General features: G+C 36.6%; 1 protein-coding gene across 2 annotated transcripts in view; it reads right to left on the minus strand.

The window, feature by feature from the left end:
• Positions 1 to 409: 409 nt before the first annotated feature.
• Positions 410 to 13,333, minus strand: part of cip2a (cellular inhibitor of PP2A) — a 95,089-nt gene continuing 82,165 nt past the window's right edge. For both annotated transcript variants that reach the window (XM_073045295.1, XM_073045296.1), the window contains exons 18-22: positions 6,771 to 6,967; positions 6,126 to 6,239; positions 5,926 to 6,008; positions 3,597 to 3,736; positions 410 to 3,098 (exon numbers count right to left, since the gene is read on the minus strand). In XM_073045295.1, the coding sequence (XP_072901396.1) occupies positions 2,928 to 3,098; positions 3,597 to 3,736; positions 5,926 to 6,008; positions 6,126 to 6,239; positions 6,771 to 6,967 (705 nt within the window). In that variant the 3' untranslated portion in view covers positions 410 to 2,927. The remainder of the gene's footprint in view (positions 3,099 to 3,596; positions 3,737 to 5,925; positions 6,009 to 6,125; positions 6,240 to 6,770; positions 6,968 to 13,333) is intronic.

Raw genomic sequence — 13,333 nt, forward strand, 5'->3', positions numbered from 1 at the left:
GAATATATGAATAGTATAAATAAAGCAGATTAATATTATACAGAAATGAATTTTTTCCAAAACTGATATAATCTTTTATTTTATCACTTTGTGTAATTTTTTCCAAAAATTTTTAAATATTAAACTTGTTTTTTAATAGACTATTGTGTTTTTTAAAGTTGTAAACAATATAGAAATGTTTTGATCTACTAAAAACATTCATGTCAGTGGTTCGAATTACTCAGCAGGACAAAGTGTGGTTAAATTACAAGTGAGAGAAATTACATATTTATTATTTTGTTGGTCTAGAGGCAGCATATCTGGGAAAACATTAATTCTCACAATTACAATTTGATCAATTGGTTGGGTTCAAAATCAAGAACTTTGGAAAGAGCCAAGCCAATAATACCACAGAATTGACAAATAAATGTACTTCATGGTCATTGATTTTATTTCATACAATATTTGTACAAAATTTCATTTCATGATCAAAAGGCAAGAGCCTAAACTGAGAAGTTGGCTCCAACTTGCCTAAAATTCCTTTCAAACATCATGCTGCATTTGTTCTGCTTTTTAAACTGCTAATCAGTGTACAATCTTTTAACTGTACAAAAATATTTTACATGGAATTTAGTTTATTGTTGGGCCCATGGGTTAACTGAATCTTGCCTATGATAACTAGATAACAATGGTTATTGAATAGTAATGTGTAGTGGAGGGCTTGTATGATTAAATTATCATATAGAACCATAAGGTAGTAACTCCTCTGCACCATGTGAGGCAGGTTGCAGTGATGTTGCAGAGTGAAGCCCATGGCATTGCAAGAGATAGAGGTGGACCCACACTAACTCTGCCTGGGTATTCCTGAGTGGATCGTGGGAAACAGAGAATTAGTGAGGGTATTGATCATAGCGCATGTCAGGGGAACTATCCAAAGGCTTATCTGCAAGACAAAAGGTAAATTAGACTACATTTTTGTATATATATCAATAACTTGGAACATGAGCATAAGTGACAAGATTTCAAAATTTGCAGGTGATACTTGGCTTGGTAGCTGTGGTAAATATTGACACCACCACTGGATTCTAAAATGAGGAACTGTATAACCAAAAGGCAGATGGAACCTATTAGAGAGAAGCAGGAGCTTCAATAAAATGGGAATAGACAATATAGTTTCAAAGACTCTTTATGAACAGAGGGACCTGGGATGTATAAATCTTTGAAAGTTTTAAGACATGTTGAGGGAATTATTAACAAAGTTTACAAATAAATAGTACAAAATTAGGAAGGTTAATTGTTTATTAATAAACATGCTTTAAGCCATAACTAGAATATTTTATCCAATTCTAGCCACCATACTTTAGGAAGTCTTAGAGAGGATGTATACAGAAAGAGGGATGACAGTTTCAGATACAAGATTCAGCTAGAGAAGTTGGTGTTGGTATCCGTGGAGTAAGACTGAGAAGGAATTTGATAAGGATACACAAGAATGAGTATATGGGAGAGAATAGATTCATCTACAGGAAGCTAGCATGGACTCCATAAGATTAAGTGCCTCCTGAGCTGCACTGATCTTAAGATACACACAGAATGTGAATCCCTATTCAATTTTTTGTGACATGAATAAATTAGTCAAATTGTTTCTGGCACCACGCCCAGGAGTATGGTACTATACCTTTGTGTGGCATCTCTTAAGTCACACGTAGGCAGGTCACCTTTGCTCCTGTTGCAGATTGCATCCCACAAAAATGGTTTTCCAGTTCCCCACTGTGCCCAGCAACACATTAAGGAGTATCAAAGAATTTGGGCATGGCTTTATTTGTCATCTATGCTTGTTTACATCCTTTCTTCCCTTTTTCTTTCACGGACAGTTGAATGATGCTGTATGATCAGCCCTTTAAATAATGGAGTTGAAATTGCTGCAAAGAAACCTTCCTTGTACATGCTTCCATCAAAAATGAAGTTTAAAAACCCACTGATGCACTTGACGCATATGCCTTCAATCTCCCAACTGATAACATCTATCACTCCTCCAAGTGCATCTTCCAGTTATGATTGAACAATGTGGTCTCTGGCCAATGTTTTAAGAGGACTATCAAGAGCAGAAATATGTACAATCCATTTGCTATTTATTCTGAATTAGTAGTAATTTTATCAAAAACATTGATACACCGTACAAAAAAATGTTTATGTAATTATATATTGTCTAAACAATTTTAACACTCAGCTTAAACTTATTAGTATTTAAAGAGTTTATTCTGTCAATAGACAAAGGAAGAAAAGATGTACAATTAAGTTTGGTTGTGCATGCTAACTGAAAATGAGAATATGCATAAACATTGCAGTTTCAGAAGAGTATCAAAATTCCTTTACAAATGTGCATAAGATTTGAACAAGTGATAGGAGTGTATAAGGTCAATTGTTTCCAAGTATTTAGTATAATAATACTGGTGAGTTTAAATTTGAATTTAGTAGGACTCTACTGAAAGACAATTATATTTAGTATTAATATAATGGCAGAATTCTACTCTATCATTAGGTATAGGGTTGTTCAAATTTGAAATAACTATTGCCTAAATTCTAAGTGACACCCTCTCAATATACATTCTACTAAAAGTTTTGGTTATGCATTGTATTGTATTACAGACCAAGACTGGTAATACAGTTAAACAAAAATCTGGTTTGAATCACTACGTCAAAATTATAGCCGATATTCTTGCATGTAATGGTACCCAAAGCAGTCTAGTTTCAAGCAACATCAAATACTTGCACCCAAAGCAAACAGATTTTAAATACTTTATATTTAATGGTTATGAATTCTAGTTAAAATGATTTGTAGCTTTAATCCCACAGAATGAATATCTAATCAACCAACTGCAGAAACTTGAAGCTAACAATTGAGACATTTCCTATTTCTTTCCACATTAAAATGACAAAAATAAGCAAGGCTACAAACTGAGGTTTACAGTGTTTGATTGTAGCTTACTGCTACTAAGACTATGAATCATTGCTATCATCTGAGAATGTTTGCTGAGTTCCTCCTGTTGAGCTTGAACAAGGGCTTCTTTTTGCTGTAATCGTGCCTCAAGCTGGGATTTCTGGACTTCGAAGGATGACAACTATGAAGAAACAGTTCAAATATATACATTAGGCAGAAGATTTTAATGAGAGAATTGAAAATATTGAGTCAATCTTTACCTAATTCTATTGATGTATACATGTCAGTTTTAAATAAATATTTTTCAGAAAGAAAAGACTGCAACAGAGCAGTCTTCAAAACAATATATAGCAAATTTTCTTCATCTTCTGTTAAATCTGTCTATATGGTCTGAGCAATTTTTTTAAACTCTGTTTACGCAGTCACAGTTGCTCCAATTAGATCTTTATTTCAAGCATTAGGATTACTCTAGATATTCTTGATTTAGTCACTGATCTCTCATCTAATCTGAAATGTAGCTTTTATAAGAGTTTGCTCTCTGTCTGAGACATAGCTATTTAACAGATATTCTAGAAAGGGAAGTAATATTTTGCACATCATAGTGTTTACAGATGCCAGCACACACTTCTACTGTTTTCCGAGGGAAAAAATATCATTAAATAATAAGAAAAATATTTACTTTAATGCTGAGCTCTTTCCTTGCTAACTCAGTCTTGCTAAGATCCTTTTGGAGTATACCAATAGCTTCTTCTAAGTCTTCTTTCGCCTTTTCCGTTGTTTTTGTTTTCTCAAGTTGTGACTGGAACCTTTGTTCTAAATCTGTAAGTCATTACAAAAAAAATTTTTAAGCAACACACAGAAAGAAGGATAAGCGCATTGTAACTAAGCGTGTCATTTTGTATTTGATACTTTGTGTGCTCCGTGCCACTTTTCAATGTTACAGGAATATTTTCAATTTCACAAGTCCAGAAAATTACCTTACAACTTCCTAGTCCATCAGGATGGCTTGGTGAAACAATGGAAATGATTGAAATATCCATCTATCATTTAAACTACAGCAATCACGTGTAGTTCTGCATTTCTCATTTAATTCCTCATTTCTAAGCAATTTGTTAATCCGTTCCTTAACTTAAAGGCACTAATAATTTACACCCAGGTTCTTTAATTCAGTTTATCTCCTCAACCAATTTCTCTTGAACTATCATTCCAATTACTGTCAGCTAGAAGTCAAAACATCTTAAACAGTGAATTTGTAGCTTTGATGACAAGAGCTGGCCAGTTATACAGATGCCAATATATTGTATGTTCTAGTAATTCCTCTTGTTGAGAATTAAATTCAATGAACAGATGCATAAGAATAGTCTAAGGAGTTGCTACAGAACAAAAGTTGTCCTAACAAGTAAACAAATTATTTACTGAAGTTATTAAAAACTAACTAAAAGCTGCTTTTGGCTCTTGTATTCAATCAAAAATATCTTTTCAAGAATAGGAATTTATCCTTGATGTATCATTTTCAGTACAAGGAGATAATCTTATTAAGATGTTACAAGATCTAGAGGTACATACATTACAATTAACTCACAGATGACATTGCACTAAATATATTGGTATGACTATATGTTACACATCTAAGTTCTTGATGATGCATACATGTTTCAAGAATTTGTATGCATGAGATGCAAAGAAAACTAACTTTAGGTTGGACACAAGTCTTGGTAGGACAAGCAGTAAATGTGAAACCGAATGAGAAGTAACATTTGTGTCTTACAGGAGGTTATCTTCCTAATACATGACTGACTTTGATCCCTGCCCATCTAAATATAATAGAACTTCACAAAAACTATGTGAACATAAGAGAAACAGGAAATGATTTACAGTATCTGGTGCCTACTCCACTATTCAATGAGATCAAGACTGATTTATTTTTAAATCATGGCTTTACTTTTCTTCATTAACCCTATATTCCAAATTCCTAAATATTCATAAATCTATTGATCCATGTCTTGAAAGTGTCCCGCAAATGAGCTTCCAAAGTCTACAAGTGGAGAATTTAAACTTTCATTATCAACTGGGTAAAGAAGTCTCTTGTCATCTCTGTCCCAAGGAGCTTATTTTTTACTTTGAAGCCTGCTTTTAATGAAAGATCACTGTGCAAGACCTCCAGCCAAATGTGGCCAGACCTACTACTTATTACTTATGAACAGTCATTCCAGCTAAGAATAGAAAAGTCACACAGCAACTAACAAACATGCTGCATGGCATCTGACATTGGCTTCCAACAATAATGCTGTGCCTGTACTATCAGTCTTCTCAAAAGGTCACCTAAAATGCAAAACAGCACAGTAAAGTGGATTGATTACCGAAAGCATAAAACATATTTAATATCTTGAAGTGCTATTCCATGTCACCCACAAGAGTTTACAAAAATAAAATCAATGTACTCTGATAGACTTGCTATAATTTATTTAACTTAAAAAAATAAAATGCACACCAAAGAGTGTCCAATTCAAAAAATTCAGGGTACAGCTTTGGTCAATTTTTCCTATTGTGCTCCGCATGTTCTTAAGAGCACTGCACTGGGATTTTAGAAAGGCAAGCAGAAAAGTGCATGTATAGAAGTAGGCATTTTGGCAAAGAATTGGCATCAACAACACTACCCTGCTAATAACTTAGAAATTCCAAGTGAAGTTAATGAGAATGATGCATTTCTAAAGATTTCTTGACAGTACAGGGAAGAGGTTTTTGTTAAAATCATAACACTTTCAACCTATTTGGGGAATTTAAAGACACAAAACATACCCAATAATTCTACTTACATGTTATACAGCTGGAGACACCCACTCCAAGCCCATAATAGGAACAATTTCTCAAAAGTCACAAGTAAGGTACAAGAGGTGACAAAAATAGATGTAGGGAAAACTTCAGCAATTTTACAAGCATTCATATTAAGTGTTAAAGGTTTTTGAATAATTTTAAACCAAAGGTACATGATGAAATACAAATCAAACCTAATAATTTATTATCCTTCTTCTGTAACTGAATGCACAAATCATTTTTCTGTTCTTCCAACTCTGCCAACAGAGCGATGTACCTATGATTCAAAATGGAGAAGACAAGATATATCACTGCTTTTCTGCCCAATAGTAACTTGAAAAACATTAGGATTTATGAAAAACATATCTAAACCGATATCATAAGATGGGCTTACCTATCATTCTGTTGCTTAAGAGAGTCAATTTGCTTTTTGAATAATTCACATTGTTTGCTTAATGAGTTATGTTCACTTTGAAGTTCTTTAAATTGCCTTTCAACATTATCAAGTCTAGAAGATACAAGTTATGGATCAAAAATTTAGCCAGCTATTTTGATCAAAATATAGAGACTATGAATAAAGTTGTATAGATACAATTAACCTCCTCTGGAATGCTATACTTCTATGAGATCATTTGGTAAATTAAGCATGTTCCAACAGATAATTTTCTTGCTCTTGTTCTTTTCATTTCCTTAAGTTCCCTTCTGTTGCTTGACATCCAATGTATACATTAATAATATTTTGGAAAACGAAGCAAGGAGACAGACAAAAAGTTAAACCTGATTCTCATTATCTGGGAGAATACAGCACTGTGCAAAAGTCTTAGGGACATATATATAGCTATGGAGCCCAAGACTTTTGCACAGTACGGTATTCTTATTCTTTTTTCTTACAGGTAACTGCACAATTTCCACCTGATAGAACAAAACAAATGTAGCTACAACATTCAAGAAAAACGTTTACTCACATGCCAATGATACGACTGTCTTAAAAGCAGTTGGAAAATATATCATAAACAAAACAAACAAATGCAAAACCTACGTTTGAGAAAGATTTTTAGAAGTAATTTTTAATGACTCATGCTCTTCAGCAACTACTTGTAGTTTACAATTGTGTTGATAAAGCTCTTCAATATCAGCCTTGGCACGGTCAGATTCCAGCAGCTGAGTCTTCAACACTCCATCAAGTTCTTCATTTTTTCTCTCTGCATCCATTAGAAGTGAAGCTAACTGTCGTGCCTACAATTCAAACACAAATTCCTAATAATTCATAAAATATAACAATTCAGAATCAACACACAGACCAAATCTTGCAGATACATTGATCATAAATTTAAATATTTGAAAATCCAATATATGACATGTTAAAAATGCTTACTTGCCACTAGATGTCACTAGTGCATTCCACAGTCCAATGAAAATTCACTCCAATATGGAAGCAGCAAAAGGGGAATATTTTAATTCAAATGTAAGACATCTAGTTAAAACCAGATTAAATTAGCTCAATAAAAACAACAGACTTAAAATTTTAGGTCACATTTGGAGGAGGGAGATAAAATTTTACGCAATAGCCACTGCTAAATTTGAAAATGAGCAAAAATTAAAATGAGGAAAATTAAAAAGAAGAAAACTGATGTCAATCCATTACCTACATAACATTTTTATACTCCAAACTGTGAATAGGAAACCCCTGTTTCAACATAACTATTGTTCATTAAGTAGAGGAGGGGCTTAACTGCATAAAGACCTTCCCAACTCCCCGGTAATACCAAAGTCACAGGCCTCCACAGCCTCAATATTGAACAAAGATGAAGAGATGGTTGTTTTCTTGAACAAATGGCTTTCTTCACTGAAGTTGTATTGAGATGCTGTTTATTTATTTTCCATACTTTGAAGATGTCAACTTGCTAACACCTATCTTTAAAAATTATCAGGATATTGTATCATGTGATAAGTTTTACATGCAATAATTTAGAAAATGACTCCCCATGCTAGTCAAATATTTCTTTGCTGATAATTTAGATCATCCTCAGTCTACAAACCAAATCTTTTTACAAATTTATTTTACCATTTCCATTTTACTACAATTCCTTCAAAATAGCCATGTGATTAGTTTCCATAGTAAGAAAATATATGACTAGAAAATATGCTATTTTACTGTTTTTCCTCCACAGATCTGCTGCATATTTTGAGAATTTCCTATTTTTATTTCAGATTTTGAACCTCTGCAGTTCTATGATTTTACTCTCACATAGTTGACAAGGACTTGACTTGCATGCAGAACAGTAAGAACATAAATAGAAGTAGAAATAGGATGCTTGGCCATGATGCTTGTTCCATCTTTCAATGCGATTGGCCTTTTACCTTGGTGCCATTGTCTTGTAGAAACCAATGTCTCTTGGTTCCCTTAAAGTCCTATAATCTCTCTCGCTCTTACTCTCAAGTACACTCAACAACTAAAACAGCTTGAAAAAGAGACTGACCTGAAAGGAGGAGAAAAGGTTGGTATTGAGAAATGGAATGCTTGGAAGAGTGTTTTCTGTGTAATTTTCAGAAATTCTATTAACTGTAGACAGCAGCAAATTATGGCTAAGTGACACCAATAATATGATATCTGATTGTTCAGAAATCCCAATGATTCTAGATATGCAAACAGATGTGGAAATCCAAAGCAACATACACAAGATGCTGGAGGAATGCAGCAGGACAGGCAGCATCTATGGCAAAAAGTGAACAGTTAATATTTCAGAATAAGGCCCTTCAAAAATCCAGATGAAGGGTCTTGGCCCAAAACATTGACTGTTTTTTTCCACAGATGCTGCCTGGTCTGCTGAGCTTCTACATCTGGTTCACTGGGTGCTGATTTCAGTCATCCCTGGAACCCTGGTTCTCACACACCCTCTAATACACAGAAGTCCAAATTCCCTTGCTATTATTAACACACCAAAGGCCTGGTTTCATGCTTCCATCAAACTTGCAAGGGCCATGGTTCTCATCCACCCTTTAAACTTACCATGCTCAGTTTGATGTATAAAATAAATATATGCAGGAGTAGGCCATACAGTTTCACACAGCTGTTCTGCCATTCAATAAGTTCATAGTTGATCCTTCAGCATCACTTTTCTACACTAATCCCACATCCCTAGATGCCTAATTACCAATTGATTTCTAACTTACCCTCCAGAGTCCTCTTAACAATTCTAAAGATTTATTACTCTCAATATCTTTTCCTGCTGTCCTGATTGACAACCATATATTTTAAGACACTAGCTAAGGGAAACTTCGTTCCTGAATCTATTCTGCTGTATGCATAAATGGTATCATCAATGGCATAATCTATATTGCTCCACACAGAAAGTTTGTTATAAAATCAACCTGGTGAACTTTTGCTGCATTCCCTGCCTTGTGAAGATTTCCTCTCAATATTCCATTTTCATCAGACCCTCTTAAATTACAGACCATTTTTTCCTTCCAAGTTGCTTTGTATACTTGCATATTAACTTCCAGGGAATTACACAAAATTACACCCAGATAATTCCAAACAGTAACATCTTGTAATCTGAAAGAGGGTCTGAAGAAGGGCTTCAGCCTGAAACATCAAATATGTGTTCATTTCCATGAATGGTGCCTGACCTGCTGTGTTCCTCCAACACCTTGTGTGTCTTGCTTTGGATTTCCAGCACCTACAGAATTTCTCGCGCTTTGTAATCAGTCATCATTTATGAAATCCTTCACATTCTTATTATTTCAACCTATGTGGATGTCTTCGTATTTGTGCGCATAATATTCAATCTATAGGGTCTTTGATCATTCATTTAACCTACCCGTATCCTCCTTTAAGGCCAATTTATACTTCTGCATCGAATCTACACCGTATGTACGGTGACATCCGAAAATATTTTAAATGCATTTCCTCGTCCATGTCTCTCAGTGGCTGGACAAGCACAGAAAATTCACCCTCCTTCTGCCTCAATCCGTTCAATGGTCGTACACACCATCTCCTCCGTCATCTTCTGTCTTTTCTGCGTTGCAGTAATTTCAATAAAAGTAACTCTTGTTCAACATCTATTAGCTCCAACTCCAACATGATGTGCTCAGTTTCAGTCACCATTGTTTGAAATACACGAAGAAACTCACAGTGGCATAGAAACCCCACTGCCAACTAGCATTTTGGTGGTGAATTGCAGAGTGACAGAGACACACCAACGCACAAGTATAAAAGCTCATAATGGCGTAGGCCACTTGTGTAGGCTACGGCATAGAGCCCACACAGAAGTATAAATCAGCCTTAAGCCTTCCTGCAATCTTGTCACACTGATTATGCCACCCTGCACTGTACTATTAATTGCGATTAGCTGGGGCTTCAGCACTAATCCCTGTTGTACCCAACAAGTCATAGCCTTTCAACCCAGATATCTGTTTCATTAAAGAAATCTGTTTATTTAAATATAATACCCAAATATCGCAATGTTCTTATTTTGTTCAACAACGTGTATCACTTTATACATGATATTCAAATATTTTCTGAAATATCAAATACATATCAACTAGCTCATCTTTATCTATTCTGCTTGTTAAAATTCCCAAAACAGATTTGTCAATCTTGTCAGCTACCTGGACTATTCCTCTTCCCACCCTGTCTCTTGCAAAAATGCCATCCCCTTCTCGCAATTCCTCCGTCTCTGCTGCATCTGCTCTCAAGATGAGCCTTCTCATTCTAGGACGAAAGGAGATGTCTTCCTTTTTTAAACAAAGGGGCTTCCCTTCCTCCACCATCAACTCTGCTCTCGAGCACACCCGACGCAGACTGGGAGACCGTTTCGCTGAACACCTACGCTCTGTCCGCCAGAGAAAGCAGGATCTCCCAGTGGCCACACATTTTAATTCCATGTCGCATTCCCATTCTGATATGTCTATCCATGGCCTCCTCTACTGTCAAGATGAAGCCACACTCAGGTTGGAGAAACAACACCTTATATTCTGTCTGGGTAGCCTCCAACCTTATGGCATGAACACTGATTTCTCTAACTTCTGTTAATGCTCCTCCTCCCCTTCTTACCCTATCCCTTATTTATTTATTCATTCATTCATTATTCCCCCCCCTTCTCTCTCTGTCCCTTTCACAATCACTCCTTGCCTGTTCACCACCTCCCTCTGGTGCTATCCTCCTCTTTTCTTTCTCCCTAGGCCTCCTGTCCCATGATCCTTTCCCTTCTCCAGCTCTGTATCCCTTTTGCCAATCAACTTTCCAGCTCTCAGCTTCATCCCTCCCCCTCCTGTTTTCTCCTATCATTTTGGATCTCCCCCACCCCCTCCCACTTTCAAATCTCTTACTATCTCTTCTTTCAGTTAGTCCTGACAAAGGGTCTCAGCCCAAAACTTTGACTGTGCTTCTTCCTATAGATGCTGCCTGGCCTGCTGCGTTCCACCAGCATTTTGTGTGTGTTGCTTGTCAATCTTGATTTCCCTTTCATAAATCTATATAACTCTTCCCAGTTGGATTATTGTTATTTACTAAATGTCTTGATACCACTTCTTTAAAATAGATCTAAGCATTTCCCCTTGATTATGATGTCAGGCTTTCTGGCCTCTGATTTCCATGTTCTTTTTCCACTTTTAATTTGCCTCCTTACAATCAGTTGTTCAATCATTCTAAAATATATGTAATCTTGGATGATGACAAGCTGTGTTTTTTCTATCCCATTTAAAACCGTAGGTTGCTGGGACCATTGGATTTGCTATCTTTCAGTTCTATTACTACTGTCAATCCTTTTTCTGCTGAGGGCTAGATCTGTGGCATTCAAGACTGGTGATCAAGATCTATACAGGAAGTCCAGGTATGACCTACAGAAGGTTATCTTAAGGGTGAAAAATTAATTCCAATTGAGGTTAGAGATGGAATCGGATGCGCGTCAGCTCCGATAGGCTTTGCAGGCCATTACTTTCTACAAAGCAAAACCGAACATCATGAATAGCTGTAATGCTTCATTTCCATATGAGCTCATCTTTTATGCATACATTGAAAAGGAGAATAAAACTACATCTGCATGAATCCCTGCAATATTCAGTGATCCATGATCTCTGCCAAATTCAAAACACCTTTCAAGAGGGTGAAGCCTTGCAAAGCATCAGGCCTGATGGTGTACCTGGTAGAGCTCTGAAAACCTGGTGCCGACCAACTGACAGGAGTGTTCAAGGACACCTTCAATCTTTCACTGCTGCAGACAGAGGCTTCTACCTGCTTCAAAAGGGCAACAATCATCCAGTGCCCAAGAAGAGCAGGATGAGCTGTCTTAATGACTACTGCTAAGTGTACTCACAACTGCTGTGATGAAGTGCTGTGAAAGGTTGGTCATGACAAGAATCAACACCTATCTAAGCAAGGACCTGAACCTGCTGCAATTTGCCTATCGCTACAATAGGTCTACTGCAGATGCAATCTCACTGGCTCTCCATTCAGACTTGGATCATCTGGACAATATCAATACCTATGTCAGGCTGCTGTTTATTGACTGCAGCTCAGCATTTAACACAATCATACCCTCAATTCTAATCAACAAGTTCCAAAACCTGGGCTTCTGTACTTCCCTCTGCAACTGGATCCTCGACTTACTCACCAGGAGACCACAGTCTGTGTGGATCAGAAAAAACATTTCCTCTTCGCTGGCAATCAACACTAGTGCACCTCAAGGATACATGCTTAGCTCACTGCTCTATCTCTACACCCATGACTCTTTAAGAAGAGAGGAAGGCAAAAGCAAGGAAATCATAGGCCAGTTAGCTTAAAATCAGTGGTTGGGAAGGTGTTGCAGTCTATCATTAAGGATGAGGTTTCAGGGTACTTAGAGACTGATGATAAATTAAGTCAAAGTCAGCACGGTTTCTGCAAAGGGAAATCTTGCCTGACGTATCTGCTGCAGTTCTTCATGGATGTCATTTACTTGGATTTTCAGAAGGCATATGATAAAGGACCACACATGAGGCTGCTTAGCAAGATAAAATCCTATGGTGCTACAGGAAAGATACTGCCATGGATAGAGGAATGGCTGACGGGCAGGAGGCAGTGAGCGGAAATAAAAGGGGCCTTTTCTGGTTGGCTGCCAGTGACTAGTGGTGTTTGTCAATGATTTAGATAATGGAATTGATGGCTTTGTGGCAAAGTTTGCGGAGGATACAATGATAGGTGGAGGGGTAGATAGGGCCGAGGAAGCAATGCAATTGCAGCAAGACTTAGACAAATTGGAAGAATGGGGAAAAATGTGGCAGATGGAATGCAGTGTTGGGAAACGTATGATAATGCATTTTAGTAAAAGGAACAATAGTGCAGACTATTAGCTAAATGGGGAGAAGGCTCAAACTTCAGAGGTAAAGAGGGACTTAGGAGTCCTTGTGCAAGATTCCTAGAAGGTTACTTTACAGGTTGAGTCTGCGGTAAAGAAGGCAAACACAATGTTGGCATTTATTTCAAGGAGAATAGAATATAAACGCAAGGAGATAATGTTGAGCCTTTATAAGACACTAGTCAAGCCACTTTGGGCCTGTACTCAGTTGAATTTGGAAGAATGTGGGGGGATCTCACTGAAACCTACTGGATGTTGAAAGGAC

The sequence above is a fragment of the Hemitrygon akajei genome, chromosome 5, assembly GCF_048418815.1.
Source record: "Hemitrygon akajei chromosome 5, sHemAka1.3, whole genome shotgun sequence".
NCBI classification, from domain to species: Eukaryota; Metazoa; Chordata; class Chondrichthyes; order Myliobatiformes; family Dasyatidae; genus Hemitrygon; species Hemitrygon akajei.